Below are 21,535 nucleotides of genomic sequence, written 5' to 3' on the forward strand. Positions count from 1 at the left end.
TTTTTATCACTCAGTGAGTACTGTCTACATTCGCAATAGACTTGAAGGTTTTGGAAGAATTGTTCATTTAATGTTGGTCCTGTTGAGACTCGTTGAGAGACTGCAACACTCAACGCCCCAAATTTGTTTTTCTTAATTGTGTTTTTGTTGCTACAAACCAGCAGTTTGGCCCATTTTTAATTGGCTGTAGTAAAATGATTTGCCATGGTCCACAGCCTGAACAACTTGGCAAATAATGGATTGATTGAATTTATTGATTTAATGAAGTTTTTATTTTTATTTTATTTATGTATTTTTACATTTTTTATAAAAAATTCATACAATTAAAAAAAATGATAAATTTGAGTTTTTTGTCCCCAATGAAATACAGTACAACTTCATCTATTTTAATAAAAAAACAACAAATAAATCAATACAAATAGGTACAAAATTAAAACGGAATACACTATATTTTCCTTTTTTTTTTTAATTAAGAAAAAAATAAATAAAATTGGAAAATATATTTATACTTATATACAGTACATTTATAAATGGAACTTTGTGTGCGTGGCTGTGTGTTCGTTACCTATGGACTCCGAAACGGCTAGACCGATTTTCTTGAAAATGTAGACATTTCTACTATAATCGTCGCGAATACTCTTAGATGGGTTTGATCTCTGTAGGTCTTCTTTTAGTGCGGAAAATTAATTTGAAACCTGAAAAATTAGTTTAGAAAATCCCTGATTGTAGAGGAGACAGCGCCGTCTTATGGGCTAAAGATTTGATTGCAATGTCGCAGTTGGCTTTCAAACTTTGAATGAAAAGTTCAATGAACAGTTTTCCAGAATATTACAAAGGGATTGATTTGGACTGGATATTGATACTGTAGCACCTGTTATTTATTATGTGTTACGCCTGCAATGGTTGATGGGTGACTGAGATTGGTGGTTGCTGTTTTTATGTTCTGGTGTTTTCTGTTCAATAAAGCCGCTGTCTCTGTATAGGGCAAAGGAGCAGCAAGTGTGAAACATTAAAACTGTCTCTCTCATTCTTTTTTACGTCTCTCTCCAAAATACTGAACACAGTGATAGAAAAGCGACTGCGCATTAACCACTTTATGGTGTCCTTTTACTAATAATTACATTACAGCTGCATCTCTAAGGAAAACATGTTTTATCTGCGATTCGGTTGTATTGCGTTCACGTTTCGCGCTGCAACGATTAATCGATTGACTCGAGTACTTCGATTAGAAAAAACCTTCGAATCAGATTTTGCTGCTTTGAGGATTGACTTAATTAGAGCGGCGTTGTAATGGTTTGTTTTAAAAGTGTTTGCATTTAGTTTTATTGATTAGGGTGGATACACTTCCCTGTAATGGCAATATTGAATATGTCATAACTCGTCTAACATGGCTAAATCCAGCTGCTCCCTGTTAAGGGCAACATAAGGCTTAAGTAAGTTTTTGTTTGAGCTAATATGTTTGCTTATGCGTTAATTATTTAGTTCAGGAGTATATTTAGCAGTTTTTTGTGGGAATATGTGTTTTAACGATTTGTTAAGAGAATTGTTAAAAAAAAAAAAAAAAAGCATTTTGTAGCATTAAGATAGCAGACCTTTGCTATGCAAGTTAAGCGGTTGTTTTGTTGTACTTTGATCCTCATTTATTAATTTTTTATACTGATTGAGGTAAAGCTCAGGTATTTTATTTTTAATTGCATTTATTGCTCTTGTGAAAGGAAAGTGCAATTCTGCATCGTTTGAAAAAAAAACACTAGGGCAGTTTATTTTGTATTCGCATTTAATGCTCTTTTGAAAGTGAAATCTTAGCAAGCCTTTGTTTTACTTCTCTAAAAAATTAAATGTTCCTAATCCGATTACTCAGATTATTCGAACTAAATGATTGATAATTGATTACTTAAATAATCGAGAGCTGCAGCCCTATTCACGTTAAACACACTTGAGCAACGCCCGGCCTTACTGTTAAAAAGAGAATATTTCCCATTAGCTGGCCGAACATTTTTTCAGTCATTAATGCCTCAAAAGATTCAGCTATCAAAATAGTTCTTAATTCATTTGATTATCCATTAGTTGTTCGTTAATCCAATTAGTTGTGACAAACCTATACATAATTCCATGAGAATGAGTTTGCCTTTAGTTCGTACATTAGTATTTGGGGGCTGACAGCACAAAGAGGGGGAGTTGAATAGAGCGGGAAAGATTATAGACAGAAGTTTTGTACTTGATTTCCAGGATGGAAACATCAGTTACTTCGTTCACGATTCATAAACATTTTTAAAAAGTAAGGGGAAGATTTTTTCTTTGTGCAAAAGTATCAGAGAATTTATTTATTTACATAAAAATTGTCCAATCTTGAAGTTACGCTGCCTAACTTTTCACGAATCTTGTGAAGTTTTTATAAGCAAAAGTTGGCTTCTTCACCAGAACATGAATCTGTTTTGCTTTTGCCCCGACAGTAAAGATCCAATCCGTATCCAGCCAAAGAAGGAAAAGTAGATCCTTTCATAATGTGCAACCTCCACCACAACACAATCCCCCTTTGGTCAGCCAGAGGAGTTTGCGTGGGTTTGGGGGGGCTAAAAATAAATTAATAATGCCACAAAGGGTGTTCTCCAAAGCACACAATGCATTCCTCTGGTCCCTGGGATGCGCCCGGAGAGAGAAAGTACTGATTGATATGGACAGGGTCAGGAAGTCCCGCGTGTGGGGGGGGGGGGGGGGGGGGGTGCAGAAAACTAAGAAAGAAACTTGGAAAAACAGGGAAGGAGGAAGGGGATGAATGGAGCGACAGAGCGGTAGAGCAAACAGGAGGGAGGGAATGTTAAGTGAGGACGGTGAGGGTGAACGCGGGATGCTGGGAAAGTGACGCCAGAAACTTTAGTGAGACTTGACAAGGACTCGCAGATATGGAGAACGCCGGAGTTCCCAGCATGCGTTGCAGTGGTCTTTTGTAAAAAAGTTATCAATAATTAGGTCTTTGTTGGTGGCTACTTCTTTCCCTGTATGGTAATGATGAATGTGTGTTCTCCACCTCATATTTTTTTTTAATTTACATGAACTGTTGATTTAGTTTTTGCACCATATGTTTATGTTCTGTGGTGATTTATCACACCTGTGATTTGCTGATTTAGGGACAATTTCTAGACTTTCGACATCATTACTTTTAAAAGTGTCAGTAATTTCAAGTTAATTAATTGATCCATTTTTGCTTTTTGTTTTTATTTTTAGACCATTTGAATGTGTTGTGTGGTGATTTATCACACCACTGGTTTGTTGATTTAGGGAATCTAGTGGCTTTTGGCATTATTGTTTTTTTTTAAGCATCAGCACCTTCAAGGTAAATGGGAAGTTCAGGATTTTTGACATCAGGCTTAATCTTCGAGTTAGCGAGGGTTTAATTAGTCGGTGGAGTTGATTTCAACAAATTCCGTGTAGTTTGTTCGTTATTTGTTAGTTTCAGAGCTCTGGAGTTGCCAAGCTAGCACAAGTCAATTGGGCTGACTTAGCATGCCAATAAAAACATATGCACACATAAAAATCATCGATGACCCATGCAATCAATAGTGCTGGCTATGTTTTCAGGATAAAGTTAATAAAACTTACCATCGCATGTCAATAATTGCAGTATGAACAGCAACATTTGTAATCTAGCTCTGCAGAGGAACAGGGCGGAGTGATATCACATTGTTTTTTTTCACCACTGATTTTTATGTCATAGCCAGCAGCAAGTTACCAGTTTATATTGTTCCTTGTTCTTCATAGGAAATTTGTGAAAACTTTGCTTTGCCCTTTTCTTCTGTCTGTTTCCACAGCCTCTAAATCAGTGGTTCTTAACCTGGGTTCGATCAAACCCCAGGGGTTCGGTGAGTAAGTCTATGGGGTTCAGCAAAGGTAAAGAAACGCAGAGCCCTATTTTCGTACGCTGATTAAATTTAGGCAAAGTGGCTTTTTAGAAAGGTTTTGGACTGGTTTAGGGCTGCAGCTATCGAATATTTTACTAGTCGATTAATCGATGGACTAGTTAGTTCGAATAATCGAGTAATTGGATTAGGAACATGAAAAATTCAAATACCTGAGCTGAGCCTCAAACAGTATACATTTATTTTAAAAAATGAGGATCTACGTAAAACAAAAGAACAATTGGCTAACTTACATAGAAAAAGTTCACGAGCTTAAATGCTATAAAATGCTAGTTTTTTTTACAATGCTCTAAACAAATGGCACATATTCCCACAAAAAACGGCAAAATATACCTATAAACTAAATTATGAATGCATTAAAAAAGATTAAACAAAACCTTAGCTTACGTTAGTCTTAACAGGGAGCAGTTGGATTCAGCCATGTGAAAAGAGGCAGACCAGAGGGCAGTGTATCCACCCTAATCAATAAAAATAAATGCAAACACTTTCAAAAGAAATGATTACAACGCCACTTTAAACGAATACTCGAGGCAACAAAATTGAATTCGAATATTTTTTTCTAATCGAATACTCAAGTTCATCGATTAATCGTTGCAGCACTAGACTGGTTTGCTCCCAATTTACAGGCTTAATTTCTTTGAACTGCTAATCCTTGATCTGATGGGAGGAGGAACTTGTTTGCCCAGTGGAAGGTTGACTTGCACTTGGTATGAGGGAATACAACAGACCAATGGGGAGCATGGTTTTAAATTTTAACCTGTTCATGAAACAACAATGAGAAGAATTTTGAATGCTTGCTAACTTCGATATATCGGTTTTGAATTTTGAAAAAAAAAAAATTGTTATCTAATTCCAAAGGGTTTGGTGAATCCACATGTAAGACTTGCGGGGTTCGGTACCTTTAGCATGGTTAAGAACCACTGCTCTGAATGCACATTTCGCAATGTTCCCAGTCAGCAGTTAACACAGCAGGCTGATACTGCATTCGAGAAAGGTGGAAGTCAGAGTTTCCAACCTCCGATCTGGAAAAATATCCTTGAAACGCCTTCACTATTTGATCGCTTACTAGAAGGCAGGTTTGCTGGAGGTCAAAATGTCTTCTGATGGCCAAACTAAAAAAACACTTGTCGCGTTCAGCCATTTTTGCTGTTTACATTCGCTTGGAACGTGTCATGATCCGCTGCTGGTTAGATTTTGTTTGTTTCAGAGCCAGCTGTGGGAGCATTCTCGACGTCACACCGGCAGCGAGTTCCAGCTAATCAACACTAATATATAAACGGTGGCGAACCAACACAACGGTGCCGAGAGATTAGTTTGCTGGTCGCCATTCGCACATACTGCTTTCGAGCCTCTCTGTGTTTGTCATGTAATTCGTCAGACGTCTTAGCTTTGTGATCCTCTACCTTGTGCAGGTACCGAGTGTATTTTTGCTTGTCTTTTTGGCTATCTGCCCCATTGCTCAGTTTTCGCGTTTTTTGATCCCCGTCGACCTATATGTCACGGACCCCTTTTGTTAGTCCCCTTTTTCCGCGTCCGCGAGTTTGTTTTGATTGTGATTAATAAATCCCTGAACGCTTCCCCTCTGTTGTCTGTTTTTGGGTCCAATCTTGTTCTCCGCATTCGCGGACTGTAACAGAACGCTTTGACGTTGCAACTGGTACCCTCCGAGCGGGATAACTCCAACTTCTCACCTTCATCGAATGCAGCGTGAGCACGAGTGGCCGAAGCACTCCTCTTTACTGTGGTCGTATTACACATCTAAAAAAATAGTCCTGCAGAATGAAATGAATTACGGCAGTTTGGTGTGACATTGTTTTGGCCGGATGGGTGTTTTGGAACAATGAGCTGTGTTTTGAATTTATTTGACTATGTTGGATCTGTTTGTAGATCTGTATCGTTTTTTTTTTGGCATGCTATGAAGGTGCCATTGACTCGTGCAAGCTTAGCCACACCGTAGCCCTGAAACTACCAAATAACTTGCAAACTGCACGGAATTTGTTGAAATGAACTCCACCAACTAATTGACCCCTGCTTACTCAAACATTAAGCCTAATGTCAAAAATTTTGAACTTCCGCTTTAATTACAGTTAATATTCAAAATTCACCATTAAAAATCGACTATATAACTGTATACAGTTTTTCAATTTTGTCAGTTACTAAGTTTTTCCATTGCGCTCCTGCGATTTTCTTTATCTCATTGCCTGCTATTGACAAGGATACAGTAGATGCCCGATTCATTTTCCGTAATTTTCGCACTATAAGGCGCACCTAACTATAAGCTGCCACCCACCAAATTTAACACGGAAACGACATTTGTTCATAGATAAGGTACACTATAAGCCGCAGCTGTCATCACTGTATTATGGGATATTAACGCCAAAAGATATTAACCGGAAACACTTTATTTGACAGCAGCATCATACGACTGTCATAAGACCAAATGAACCACCATGAAGCTTTGAACCAATTGGCTGCAAAGCTTCATTGCTTCAAGAAGCTTCATTTGGCCATCACTGCTACCTTGGGGTAGACAGTCAACCTCTGCTGCCACCTGTTGTCAACACTGTTGTTGTCCAACATGCCTCCTAGTATGCATTGCAGCGCTACAGATGTAAATAACAATTAAAATTCATGTTCTGCGCTCATTATTTCTTCAGTTACTGTTCCAGCTGTTTCATTATTTGCTAGTTATGGTATTTGGTAACACTTTATTTGACAGTGGCTCCATAAGACTGTCACTAGACAGTCACAATTATGAAATAACACTGTCTTGAGCATTAAAGAACGCTTATAACAAATGTCATTTAGTGTTATCCGGCAAATTATCTCACTTTTGAATAGATGTAAAAGAGCCGAGCTGGATATAAATGGAGTTTGTGAATTAATTTGCCAAATGACTTAATGACATATGTCATAAGCATTCAGTAATGCCTATGATAGTGTATTATGACGCCGCTGTCAAATAAAGTGTTACCTATTAACCCAAATAAATCAACAAATAAGCCGCACTGGACTACAAGCCGCAGTATAAAAAATGAAGGGAATAAGTAGCGGTTTATAGCCTGAAAATTACGGACTGCCATCTGCTATCACTCTACCAATCAAAATGGCAGCCAATGAGTTAATATTCAAACGTGTTTTTTTCCCAAGACAAAATTACCAGTTTTTCATGGCAAAATTTCGGTCTTTTTAGTTACTGATAGTAATGAAAAACAGCAACAAATGTTATCATTCATATCATCATAACACGATCATTCACTACCGGCCTCTCCCAGTTCAAATGAATGGGACGTTTATCACCATCAATCACTGGAACAGCATCATTCAAATAGACTGAACGTCCAAAATACTTACATGTGTTGCGAGGCGTTCGGGAAAAGCTCGGCATACTGCGGCGCTGAGTCTTCCGGGCCGTGCGGCGCAGCGTGACTGATGACCATCATCACTGGTCGATGCGGATAAATCTTTTTAGACATGCGGAAGAAGTTGATGCTGTCGTTTGTGATCAGATCGGTGAAGTAGTCCTGAAAAAGAAGTCGGAAATGTGTTACATTCAAGTAGTCACTCGAACAGAAAGGGTTAAAACAGGGGTGTGAAGCGGGTTCAGCGAGTACACACACAGGACCGATCTGTTGAGTCAACAGCTGGCAGTCTGCCTGCGTGTGTGTACAGTATAAGGGTTGTTCCCCCATCCGGGTATCCCGGCCCGATTGAACGTGACACCGAGTAGTCGACCAAACTCGTATTCCAGACGGTGTCTTCTGCTTTTTCAGTGTCATTCGCCAAGTTTCCGACAGACACGTGCAAGGGCGTGCTCGGAATGAAGTAGATGTAGGGGTTTATGAATAAGCTTCGCAGTCAAACTGTTTAAAAGGCCAGGGCGGCGGTCGCACGTGCCAGAGAAGTGTGAATTTTGTGTGAGGGGATGGTGGACAAGTCACTGCAGTGGGCAGTTGTTCAAAAGCTGTTTTCTTCTTTACAGGACAGTGCAGTTGACTCACGCTTTTTCCTGGTTCTTTTTTTATTTTCATGATTACTCATCTTGATGAAGTGTCTAATAAAAGGCTGCTGATTTTGTCTGGTAGGTATTCAATTCCTCACGTTTTAAAATTGCGCTGCTTAGCATGAAACTCAAAAAAAGAATCTCATTAAATTTCTCTTTTTTTTTTTTTTTTTGCGAGGTTGTCCATGAAATTTGCCAAGGAATCTGCGTTATCTGCACAGTACACCTCTGATTATGAATACTGTAATTTTTGGACTATAAAGCGCACCTGACTATAGGCCGCCACCCACCAAATTTGACACAAAAACGACATTTGTTCATAGATAGGCTGCACCGGACTATAAGCCGCAGCTGTGCTCACTGTTAAGACTGTCATAAGACCGTCATAATTATGGCATGAACCTGTCATGAACATTAATTAATGCTTATGACAGATGTCATTTTGTGTCATCCGGCAAATTTAACTCACTTTTGAATTGATGTAATAAGATTCGCACTAGATATAAATGGAGTTAGTGACAAAATTTGCTGGATGATACTTAATGATATCTGTCATAACCATTCATTAATGCCCATGACAGTATCATGTCATAACTATGATGGTCTTATGACAGTCTTATGACATCACTGTCAAATAGAGTGTTACCTATTAACCCAAATGAATCAACAAATAAACTGCACTGAACTAAAACCTGCAGAATTCAAAATGAGAGGAAAAAAGTAAATGGTGTTAATGGTAAATGGTGTTATACTTATATAGCGCTTTTCCACCTTTCAGTAGCGGCACATAGTCCGAAAATTACGGTTACAATACATAAAATTACATAGCAATTCTCACAGTTTCGTTCCCAAAAACCCAGATCTTTTTTTTTTTTTTTTTAGATGAAAAATTATTTAAATACAACAAAATATTTAATAATCATCCCTCAGAAATAGAAACTGGAGAAGCGTTCTCAGATAGCAGACTTCCGACTCAGCAACATATTTCTGACTTCTGTGACCTTTGACCCTTTCTCTTCTCATCATATCACTTACCATGCAAAATTGAGTTAAATAGGCTAATATGTTATCAAGTTATCACAAAATTTTTTTCTCACCTATCTGACCTTTGACCTCATCATCTCAAAATTTAATTACCGCTTCCATTTCATATTACAAGCATATCCTGCAAGTTTGACATTCATATTATTCTGTGTTGAGTTATCTTGAACAATAGACTCCATCATCAGTTGACAAGACAGCTACCACAGATATTGCGCCACGCCTTCACGTAGGGGGCCAGACCCAGGCAGAAGTTGAGTTGGCTTTCACTGTGATAAACTCAAACACGCTGCGTTCTAACGCTGGATTTAAGTGGAAATAGGATGAAAGTTTTACTGCATACAAGCAGGCAGGAGTGTCTCGAGGGATTTGGTCGAGGATTCAAGGTAATTATTATATTTTTCGCACCATGCACGCTCTTTGAAACGTTGTGAATGCAATGAAATGAATGGAAAAAATTAGCCTAACTTTAGCTTGAAATATTTACGTAAAATGAATGATAACTGCCCGTTTTTTTGCTTTTAAACAAGAGTCTCTACGTGCATATCTATAGAAATTTTGAGATTTAAGCATTTATTTACAAGAATTTTCAACTTAGAAAGCTCTTTGTTTCGTGATGGCCGCCATGTTGGATTACACAATACCGTAACTTCTGCTTGAAATATTTACGTAAAATGAATGATAACTGCCTGTTTTTTGCTTTTAACCCAGAATTTAGACTGCTTTACGTTCATATCTGTACAAATTATGCGATTTGAACATTTATTTTCAAGTATTTTCAACTTAAAAGCTCTTTGTTATGGTGGTATTATTATGATGGCCGCCATGTTGTAGTTTATATTTTTACAAAATAGCGGAATTCAACCTAAATAAGTTGTGATTGTATATAGAAAAATGGAAATTTTGCTTTTGTTGAGTAAAATTAAGATGATTCAGTACGCTTTCCTCAAGTATTAAGTTTCTGATGTGAAAATAGAGTGATTTATTAGCTATTGAAAACTAAACTAAACTAAATTAAATAAAAAAATAAGTGGCAATTTTGGGTTAAAAACTTATATGATATGTTAAATATTGCTATTGTTCCTGAAAATATAGGTGATTATCACTGCAATTGGTGATTTGTGTGCATCTAGCCTAAAATTTGAGAATTTTATACTGTTATACTTGTATAAAAAATTAATTAATCGGGATTTTATTAGGCAACAACTTTCAATTTTTTGATGTTGTTGCTCATGGAGACTCATATATGCCTAAGGGAGGTGCCTGTTTTGGTTTTAGGTCACTAGCACATTTGGTTTTGAAAAGAGGCCCCTACGGATTGGCCCCGAGCCCCGTGTCCCGTCAATTTATAGTGAAGTCTACGCTTGAACACAAACATACTGTACAGACAAACAGGCAGACATACTGAACTGAATACTGTACATAACCTTCGCTTTCCATAGGTTTCACTTACCTTCATGTATACTAACACTCCAGTATATAGAGTGTAGAATCTTCTATGCGTTTTATGCTTCAGTGTTTTTTTTTTTTTTTTTTTGTTAAAACACATTTACAATGCATGTTTTTGTATCTTTAAAGCATCACAAACTTTGTGTTTTGTTTTATACTTCAAAATTTGTACTTTTGCTCAAGAAAGAGATTAATCACTACTTCTATTTTCCCTCCAAATTCTGTTTTTTTCTTTCTGTACTTATGTACAGACTGTGAGTACTTTCACCACCTCTCAAGGAATGTGAGGGAATTTTACCACCAACTGCTGAGATGAACCCCTTCGCGGTCACTCTTGTCCATTTTCGCGGCCGTCTCGCTCGCGTGTTTTCCTAAGAGCTGTCAGTGAGCGTTGACGGTGGTGTGCCAACATCTTCTCAGAGTTCGCCGAGATTTATCGCTCGTCAAGCTTTTCGTGACGGGCCGAGCCGCGCGAGAGACGGGTGCAAACAAATGTTTAGACGGCGGGCGCGAGCTTCGCCCGCCGAGGTGTTTACAAGACTCCGACGTGGTCAGCACTTTGTGGTTTTTCAAGCAAATGGACACTCTATTTCCTATTTGCTGTTAAAAAAATGGCAGAACTCGCACAAGCCTGACAACCGCGCTGTCTCCCTTTTCGGCGCTGTCAGGACATTCTTCAAACATTGTGATCTGATGAGACTGAGATGAACTCCGGGCTACCTTCAGTTCTGATGTGGGAATTTGGAATCTTACTCATTGAATGCCATTGGTGGTCATAGACGTCCAATCCATTGAACAGCAGTGTAGTGAATTAAAATGATTCTGTCTTCCTACTGCAGTATTTTTTGGCCTATAATTGGAAAGAAGCATCATAACGAAGGGAAAAAACGTAAGTCGCACCGAAGTCCCAATTTTTGGGGGGAAATTTATTTAATAAAATGCAACCCCAAGAACAGATATTTCATCTTGAGGGCAATGTAAAATAATGTGGCGAGTGACGTCGGGGACAAAGTATGGAGACACTTGCCTTTTTAATCACAGGCTGCTCTTGAGTCTCATACGCCACATGATTCCAAGATAGTGAACAAGATACTCTCAGTTACTGTGGCCTTAACCAATTACCCATCAACCTTTGTGGGTGTACCAGATCAATGAGACAAATCTCATGCCTCCTAACTAGGGATGGGAATTGATATGATTTTTACGATTCTGATTCCATTATCGATATTGTTTAACAATTCGATTCTTTATCGATACTAATTGGGGGAAAAAGAAGAACAAGCACTCTCAGACGGGGTAGAGAAAGCCTGCACACACAGAAAGTGTTCAGCTAGTCCAGACAGCAGGGGCAGAGTATCTCTTTTGTTGTCCCAAATATTAACAAGTTTATAATTAGGTTGGTGTAATTACATAAGGACGGCTGGATCTCATACAACATAAGAGGAATTTTAGCACAATCCTCCATTATCTTGGATTTGTTAACTTCCTAGTTGGGGTACTCTATGGAAAGGCCTTTTGATACTGAGTAGAATAAAAGTGGTTTGGGACCAGTTGGACCATCCTATCTCGAATTACGGGCGAAGATATGTTCATTGGCTGTAGTCGTCAGGTGCATTTCGAGAAGTAATTTGAAACATCCACTTCCGTTAGTCGTGGTAACACAAAAATACCACCATCGGATGCTGAGGTATATGCTTTTGTGTGAAATCAGTAGCCAGATTGGCCCCACGACACACCAAATTCAAATTATTCCGAAAAAAAAACACCGATTGGTGGACTACCGACCGAAATGAGTATTAAAATTGCTAATAAAATCATTTAGGATTATATTAGGTGCATATATGTTGTATTTTTCTTATAGAGTATTTGACGAGGAATACGATAGACCCATTAATAGACTTTTTGGGGGGAAAAAAATCACAATTTCTTTAAGTAGTCTCGTGAATAATGACCTGGCAGGTGAGAAATCAATGCAATGTCACTTCGCGACGACTCTTCAGATTGTACTTGGTGAATAGTTCCTCTTTCAATAATCATGAGTTTTACATACTGAATCAAGCATGTGTAAGTAAAATATGTGATGTAATTCTTTGTGGTTGGAATCTATAAGAAAAACTGCCAGACGATTCCATGGAATTTAAATGCACGGGACCGATTCTTTATGGGAACCAGTTCTTGATTTCCATCCCTACTCCCAGCATCCATTGAGGTGCTCAATATGTAAATAATGTTCAAAGTTCTGTGCTAAATTATTTCTTCAGTTACTGTCCATACCATTTATGGTATTTATGAGTTATGGTAAGCTCATTACTGTACATGACATTTGAGTTAATGACCAGCCAGTATTTGTCATTGACTCAAAACACACCTGTTTACGTTTTCTTCTCCACCATTATCCTTATCTCGGTTTAATCTTGACCTCTTACATTTATATTTACTTTTGTCCTGCTTTTAATCTAATTTTTATGATTGTTTTGTTAATGCTGTTAAGCTATTGTGTTCCCATCTTCTTGTAAAGTGTCATTGTGTGTCTTGAAAAGCGCTCTAGAAATAAAATGTATTACTATTATTAGTATTGTTTGTGGATGTGAATGTAAGCCTGTTCTTCTGCTTACATTATTGAAGTGCAAATTGTCTCTCACTATCCTATTTCACATATAAGTCGCTCTGGAGTATAAATTGCAACAAACTATACACCGTACTTGCATTCTTTTAGCGTACACCCAAGGTGGTGTTTACCGCACCTCGCATCGGCTCCTTATTTTGGTTACCTAAATGTTACTGTCTAAACACTGCAAGTCATAAAGTCATCCCCTTTAATTCTAGCATAACTCCTTCACAGCATTGTGATAAGAGAAGTCTCTGTTCCTAAGCAGAGAAGCGCTAACCTGTAATTTTCCGGAAAACAAATGCGTGAGAGGAATTAACTGTCTCCAGTTTTTATCGCCGGATTTATTGGGAAGACATACCTTGGCGTAGCTCGCGCCGTGTTTCTCCTTGTAGCCGTTGCGACAGACGGTGTAATTGTAGAAGCGGGAATTTTTGATCAGGCCGACCCACTCGCGCCACCCGGGTGGAATGTAGCTGCCGTTGTACTCGTTGAGGTATTTGCCGAAGAAGGCTGCCAAAAGAGACGAATGATCATGTGTGAGTGCTATTGACGGTGATAGACGTCCAATTCATATTGACTGGGAATGAATGTTCATTCGCGCATCCTCGTCAAATCTGGCCTGCGACAAAGATGACTTTGATACATGAGTCTTAGTGCATAGGAGTAACACTTAAAAGTTGTATTTGTAGACCAACTGGTTATGTTATATTGCGCTACTGAGCTAGCCAGCGCGCCGCCCCCACATCACTCACGCGAGACACTGTCTGATGAGGCCCGACAGCGACCTGGCAGGCGTCGGCGTGTTTGCATTTCTCACAGTAGACAGACAGCCAGGCAGCGCGGCGTGGTCCGCGGCTTACGGTAAAAAATGTAAACCTAACAAGCGCCGAGTCAATACATCTGAAATGAGGGGAGCCGCTAATGGATCCGAGGTTGAGAAGTCACGACTGGCTTTTTAACTGATGAGGACGATATAATCGAAACAGTCGGTGTGTAGTGTTTTTCCACTAGATTGTTGGGCCCACCTGTCCTGTAGCCAGTGTTGTTGAGGTAGACGGCGAAGGAGCGCGGCTCGTGCTGGGCCTGCCACGAAGGCGACGAGCAGTTCTCGTTGTTGGTGTAGGTGTTGTGGTTATGGACGTACTTGCCCGTCAGCATGGAGGAGCGGGACGGGCAGCACATGGGTGTAGTGACGAAGGCGTTGGTGAACGTGGTGCCGCCGTCCTCCATGATTTTGCGGGTTTTGTTCATGACCTGCAAAGAGCCTGCAGAAAGAGGAGGAGCTTCAGAATGTGAGGGGGAAGGTGACCTTTTAAGAATGGTTGAGGAAATTGTTTTCTCTGAGTGGTGGAATAATTAGAATGTGTACAGCTAATAGGACAGATGGTCATTCGGCAATTGTGTTTAATATTTCATGTGAGAGGACTGCGATGTTCTCCCTTGCTTTATTGCAGATTTGTTAGCGAAATTGCAGTGAAACATTACTCACCGAGTTCCACATCTTGGTCGTCTGTCATGATGAGGATGATGTTGGGCCGTATGTTCCGGCGGTCCCTCTGAATGCGACCCCGGAGACTCTGCGCCCGCGTGGTAGCGTAGGCTGATACACCGGGTGCCAGGGCCAGATACGAAAAGAAGGCCAAGCAGGACAACCACAGCGGAAGCATTTTGTGTCGGGTGGGCGGTTAGTCGGGGTGAGGGTCTGGGGGTCCGGCCAGGCCGCTTGCTAGCACCCGACTGCGGTCAACTGTGATAAAACAGATAGACAAAAGAGAGTAGAATCAACATTTTCAAGTTCTGAAATAGTAAATCTACCCTAGTTTTGCAAAAACTCGGATTGCCTGACCAGACAAAATCGTGAAAATTTAGAAAAACAGACCTCCTTCCAGGGATCTCTTCAGTCACATTCACTTTCGTCCTTTCTTATCACTTAGGCCTACATCGTCCCTCCGATGAAACAACTTTGAATCCATCCCTACCGCTGGGAGATGTCCGTCTGTCTGACCGACCGAGCTAAGCGCTCTCCCACGTCAGCCAATTGCGAACCGCTTACCGCCCGTCATTCAATATCCCCCCACTTCCTCCCACGCGATGAGTCAAGCGTGACACAGTAGGGAGGATGAGACCACACTACAGAAGGAGGAGGAGGTGTTTAGGGGCACCGAGAGGGTTCCGCTACATTAACCCCGCCGCCGCAGTCGCCAATCACAGATAACCAGCAGCAATCCGCAATCTCTCGTGATGTCAGGGCCTCTATAGCTTGCCCTGAAAACACGGTCTCTTACTTGTATAAATTGGATGACTATGAAAGCTTTATGGGAGGACATTCTTTCTAATAAAGAGACCAAAATTGGATTGTCGGTGAAGACAAATTAATTTTAGCAATAAAATATCAGGTCTGTGGGACGCGTGAGGCTTGTCAAACCCTTCTGGATGGCTCCACCCCTTGATGCACAGAGCCAGTAGTAGGAGTAGGAACTGCTTAGTACCTCACGATACGATACGGTTTGCAATACAAAGCTCACGATAACAATGATCCGACGATACGGCGATACAACGATTATCGATAAATTGGTCAGGAACTCATTTTAGGATATTCTAAAAAACAACTAATAAACAGAAAAACAAGCTTCTGCTCTGAATTGGAATGAGTTAATCACTAGTAGACGTCCAATCCATTTGAACTGGGAGAGTGGCAGCGAATGAACGGATTGAGCGTCTATGGCCGTCAGTGGCAGCCAATGCCAGGCAATAAGGCAATTTTGGGCCATTTAAGGTCATTTACCTGTTGATTTTCAGTTGTTTCCTGTTGATTTGGGGGTATTTTATGGGTCACTTCCTGTTCATTTTGTGTTACAGACCTGGAAATCACCCAAATGAATAGGCAATGACTCAAACTCAACAGGAAATGACCTGGAAATGCCCTAAAATGAACAGCAAGTGACCTCTAAATGCCCTGAAAATCTGAGAGAATGACTATGAATGCTCTGGTTTCAAATGAACGAACGTTCCCAGTCTAAATGGATTGGGTGTCAAGCACCTTCAAGGCAGCCTTAGAGTTAACTGAGACACTATTATGGTGGAAGATTTTGGTAGCAACTTGTTCCTTCATTTTTTAATTTTTTATTTTTATTTTAGACATTGGCACCTTTCTTAAAACGATATCTCGATTCTTGGAGGAGCATATCGATAACCTTTTGGGATACAAAGTATCACGATATATCACCATTTCGATATTTTGTCACACCCCTAGCCAGTAGGATCAGAAAAGATACAGGGAGTCTGATAATTTGGCTCCAAGTCTGATCAGTGGTGGCCATTTCCTAGCCCACAAACCTTAAACTGACCACCCCTACTTTCAGGAGTCCAAATTGTATCCTGAAATAAATCACGATTGTTATGACATTTGGCTCCTGATGCAGAGCTCTTCCGAGCTGTTTAAAGGGTGACTTGCAAATAATCTTCTCATCAATCCACCGTGTCGTCAGATGTAATCCACCCGGGCTGTAGTCACTTCCTAGGAATACATCAACAAATCCACTTTGTGAGCGCGTATAGGTGACGAAACACGTTGGTTCTTGGCGTGCGGTTCCGCGGTCGCGTCTGCTTCTCGTCCGACGATATGACAAGAAGCGCGATAATCTGCACTTTAAGAGCACTTTACTCGGTGTTCCAGATGAGCCGGCCAGGCCCAGTCATCATGACAGCCCTGTGCAAACATTGGCACCGCGTGGACAAACACCCCCTGTGGTGGACAGAACCTCACATTGAATCACATACGCAAACCTCTGTGACACAGAGACTCTTAAGACACTCTCTGGCCATAAAACATATTCCTGCGGTAAGGGCCTGGCTGCAATGCTTTCCCAGAAACAATGACTCGTCACAAAAAAAAAAAAAAGTCAAGTCTCTATTTCTGTCCAACTATGAGGGACCTGAAACCAACTGTCAGACAGGCATGAGGGTGACTGTAATGCACTTTATGTCAATTAAAGTGAGGACAGGAATGTGGAATTTGCCACTAATCCCGCGTTACCGATCCGCTCTGCTCAAACGCTATCATTAGCGCCGCTGTCGCCGACGTCACGCAGCTGCCGCTGTCCCCTTGAACTGCCCGTTACCTCTCAACCTCAGCTTCACTCCCTTCAGTGTTCGCTTATCAGCGCTAACAGCTCCGAGCGTGTTTGCCAATGGTGCTACTGGGTCACTGCATTGATTCGTTGGCAGCCTCGCACTAAAATGGTGTTTTCATGCGGACACAAAATGTCTCCAATGAAGAAGGAAATGATTACGCGTTGGCTTTTAAATAATCTCCGATGCGTCATAACATCTCTCCAAAAATATGATTTAGAACACGTGAGGCCAAATCCGCAAAAACCCCTGATGTTTCATGTCATTTTCATAAATCCCTCGTCATAGTAAAGGAATAACATTACGTTAAAAAAAAGAACCCATGCTCGAGAAGACAGGGACTCTAAAATTATGGTTGGAGGTGCCGTTTTAGGATGGTAGGCACATTTTTAAGGTGTCTTTCAAAAATTTAAAGTCCAGTATCACTGGGACACCTGATAATTGGTAGCATGTTTATCACGAGTAGACCCACCAAAAATTTCCGAATCTTTTTCTGCTACGTACAAAGAAACTGGCAGGTCCATCTGTTATGACAAGACCCATTAAAAACATCTCGAACCAAAGATTGTAGCGTAATTGTGGCCATTTTCCAGGCGTTTTTCTTGGAAAGTTAAGCCACCAAACCCAGTTTCTGATAGGAACAAGAAACTTTTTCGTTCCATCCTTCATGATAGACTTGCAAAAAAGTCTCAAACCAAACAGTATATGGTCATTGCGGCCATTTCCATCTGTTCTTGAAAACCATATTCATCCGGCCCCCAGCCTCTGTCATAAAATCAATAACGTCTGGCCTGGACACAGTCTTAATAAATTAGTCAGCAGTACTGCTACCAGCATATGAAGTAGCTTACACACTAATTGCTGCTCCTCATTTACCCACTAAAATGCAGCAGCACTCTAAGCAACATTACCCTGTGTGACCCTTTACTTCACAATTTTCTAAAATGGCGACAATCAACAAAAAAAAGAAAGTTGACTGCGACGGCCGACTATTTTTTTCACTAAAATACACAACGACTGAGTCTGCCTCATTTGCAAAGAGACAGTCACTGTTTTTAAAGAGTTCGATGTGAGGCGATATTACCAAACAAGACACACTGACATGTACAACAAGATTACAGGGAAGATACTCAGCGAGACATTGAAGCAACTTGAAGTTAGTTTAATTTCTCATCAGCAGTATTTCGCAAGTGCCCAAGAGTTGTAAGAGAACGCCACAAAGGCTAGTTGCGAGATTGTTGAAATTGTTAATAAAAAAAAAAAAATGATAAAGCAAATGTGACACACAGAATGGCTTGCTACAATTTGCTTAAATATATTGTTCTACGTAAAGGACGTCAACCAAGGTCGGCCCCCCACATTTATACCACACCAAATCTGGCCCCCTTTGCAAAAAGTTTGGACACCCCTGTTCTAGAGTCATTACAGCCATTTCCAGGTGTTCATAAATGGTTAAGCCGCCAAAGCCAGTTTTTACGAAGAACAAGAAAACATTCGGTAGGACCGTCCATCATAATGAGCAGGGCTGCCGCTATCGATTATTTTAGTAGTTGATAAATCGATAAACGAGTTAGTTCGAATAATTGAGTAATCGGATAGGGAACATAAAAAATTAAAATACCTGAGCTGAGTCTCAAATGGTATAAAAAAATAAATTAATGAGGATCTAAGTTCAAGAACAATTGGCTAACTTAAATAGCAAAAGTCCACTAGTTTAAATGCTATAAAATGCAAACTTCTTTTTTTTTTTTAGATGCTCTTAACAAATGGTTCAGACACATATTCCCACAAAAACTGCTAAATATACCTATAAACTAAATTCCAAATGCATTAAAAAACATTAGCTCAAACAAAAACCTAGCTTATGTTGGTCTTAACAGGGAGCAGCTGGATTCAGCCAAGTGAAATGAGTGATGTCATATTCAATATTGCCACTAAAGGGCAGTGTATCCACCAAAATCAATAAAACTAATTGTAAACACTTTTATAACAAACTTTTTTTCTAAGCGAATTACTCGAGTTAATCGATTAAACGCTGCAACAGCAGTAACGGCACCCACAATAAGTATTGGACCAAACATTTTAGGGTCATTTTTGTCAGTTGTTCTTAGAAAGTTCAGCCCTGAAAGACAAAATCTAGGAACAAGAAATGTGGTAGGTAAATCCATGACGAGACCCATAAAAACGGCTAAGGAATCCATGGGAGAAAAGACACAGGAAGACGTTTTAACTTCAAAACACATTTCTAGTGCTGCAACGATTAATCGATTAACTTGAGTATTCAATTAGAAAAAATTATTCAAATTAAATTTTGTTGCTTCGAGTATTCGTTTAATTAAAGTGGCGTTGTAATGGTTTATTTTGAAAGTGATGGCATCTGGTGTTAGTGATTAGGGTGGATACACTGCCCTCTGGTCTGCCTCTTTTCACATGGCTGAATCCAACTGCTCCCTGTTAAGACCAACGTAAACTAAGTTTTTGTTTGAGCTAATGTTTTTTAATGCATTCAGAATTGAGTTTATAGGTATATTTAGCCGTTTTGTTGTGGGAATATGTGTTTGAACCATTCGTTAAGAGCATTGTAAAAAAAAAAACTTTTGCATTTTATAGCATTTAAGCTCGTGGACTTTTTCTATGCAAGTTAAACAATTGTTTTTTTGTTGTACATAGATTCTCATTTAAAAAAAAAAAAAAAAACATTTGAGGCTCATCTCAGGTATTTTAATTTTTCATGTTCCTTATCCGATTACTCGATTATTCGAACTAACTAGTCTATCGATTAATCGACTACTAAAATATTCGATAGCTGCAGCCCTATACATTTCATACCGATTTTACACCTAAGCCACTTTAAAATGCTCTTTTCAATCAATATTTTTATTAGTAATACAAAATATATCTTAAATCCCATTACTGTGTTGAATGATTGATTTCAAAATGTAAACCAGCAGGATCTCCTTTATTTACAGTAAGGAATTCATTCCTCAATGTTCACCAAGTGTAAAGGCAGTGCGTATGTAACTTTCAACACTCTCAACAGCCTACTTATCTTTCCTTTCACAACACATTTTTGTGCAACTCTTCGACTTCTCCGTTCTGGCGCAAGCAGCTTTCCTCGCGGTAATTCAGGACGACAGCGGTGCTCTTTGTGCGGCGAACATAATAGAGCAGCTTGCTTGTGTAACCAACCGGGGCAGCGGCGCTGTTCGGCTAGCTTGGCAATGCGTGCCCTTCGGTTTCGGGGGCCCTCAAACCACACATCGGGCAGCACTCTGACCGTGCCCTGACCCAAATAGTAATACGGCTTTGATGGCGGCTTGTTTAACCCAACCTCAGCAACCTGAGGCTACACTCTGCGGGTTACAAGGGGGGAGACGGAGAGGAAAAATGAGTGCGTAACGAAGGTAACAAAAGTCACGTTAGGGTCTGGTTGTGATTGGCTCGCGGATTCATTTCAACAATGGCCAAAAGGCTGCATCTGGCTTGGGTTGTGTTCGGTCTGAACATTTATCAGCTGTCACTGAAAAACAGCAGACGCACCGAGGAGACAAATAAGCCGATGCTTTTGCTCAGACGCACACTGGAAAATTGATCCAGGTAACCCCCCCCTTCCCCTCCCGCCCCCTTTAAGTATCCACAAAGTCTGGCCAAAAGGCTGGATCTTGTTCACGTTAACATGAAGAGGGCGGGAGAGGTGAGGAGGTTCACGTTCCCACAACAAGATGCGAGTCAAAACCCAAACCAGATGCCACGTCGCTTTCAAATAAATCACTCAACGGAGAACAATGGTCATTTGACTGCTTCTAAAAAATCTTCTCCCAGTCTGTCCATCCCTGGGACAAAACGCCGTCGCGTTCTGAATTTGCCCTCTTGCTCTCAGAGGGGGAAAATGATTATGGGAAGGCCTTATGTTAACATTGAGGCTTGTCCAAATATTTCTGTAATCCCTGGGAATTTGGCTGGTCGGCTGCCATGAGGAATGACGAGGGCTATTTTACACTGAGGAGCGTCTGTGTCAGGGGTGCGCTGCCAACGTAGAGCCCAAGCTAACGAGAGTTAGCTAAATTGAGTACTCTGAAGGGGGTCTCTGTGCTCTTCGTTGGCTTAAATTTGTGTTTTCAGACCCTTAAGTCGGAGTATTTAAGAAAATCCAGTGGTGGGAAGTACTTGTACATTGTTACTGTACATGCTAACTTACCCATTTAGCGCATTGGTTGCTAATGACAGCAATATTCGCCCAATCCATTTTGACTAGGAGGGGCTGGCAGCGATCATATTTAGCGAAACGTTAACCTTGACTTAGCTATCAAACTAGCTGGAAGTTCTTGTTTGCATAGGCGGAGTTTGTTTTTTAGGACGGGGGGGCACAACATGTTGATGACC

At 40.3% G+C, this 21,535-nt stretch overlaps 1 protein-coding gene and 1 long non-coding RNA gene across 5 annotated transcripts in view; one reads left to right on the plus strand and one right to left on the minus strand.

Moving 5' to 3' along the window:
* sulf1 (sulfatase 1) overlaps positions 1 to 21,535 on the minus strand; it is a 70,956-nt gene that overhangs the window by 30,705 nt on the left and 18,716 nt on the right. For all 3 annotated transcript variants that reach the window (XM_057823824.1, XM_057823825.1, XM_057823826.1), the window contains exons 2-5: positions 14,511 to 14,768; positions 14,047 to 14,286; positions 13,380 to 13,531; positions 7,272 to 7,441 (exon numbers count right to left, since the gene is read on the minus strand). In XM_057823824.1, coding sequence (XP_057679807.1) covers positions 7,272 to 7,441; positions 13,380 to 13,531; positions 14,047 to 14,286; positions 14,511 to 14,688 — 740 coding nt within the window. In that variant the 5' untranslated portion in view covers positions 14,689 to 14,768. The remainder of the gene's footprint in view (positions 1 to 7,271; positions 7,442 to 13,379; positions 13,532 to 14,046; positions 14,287 to 14,510; positions 14,769 to 21,535) is intronic.
* The window catches only part of LOC130908426 (uncharacterized), an 85,090-nt gene that overhangs the window by 28,638 nt on the left and 34,917 nt on the right, over positions 1 to 21,535 (plus strand). The window lies entirely within an intron of this gene.

Source organism: Corythoichthys intestinalis, chromosome 20, assembly GCF_030265065.1.
Source record: "Corythoichthys intestinalis isolate RoL2023-P3 chromosome 20, ASM3026506v1, whole genome shotgun sequence".
NCBI classification, from domain to species: Eukaryota; Metazoa; Chordata; class Actinopteri; order Syngnathiformes; family Syngnathidae; genus Corythoichthys; species Corythoichthys intestinalis.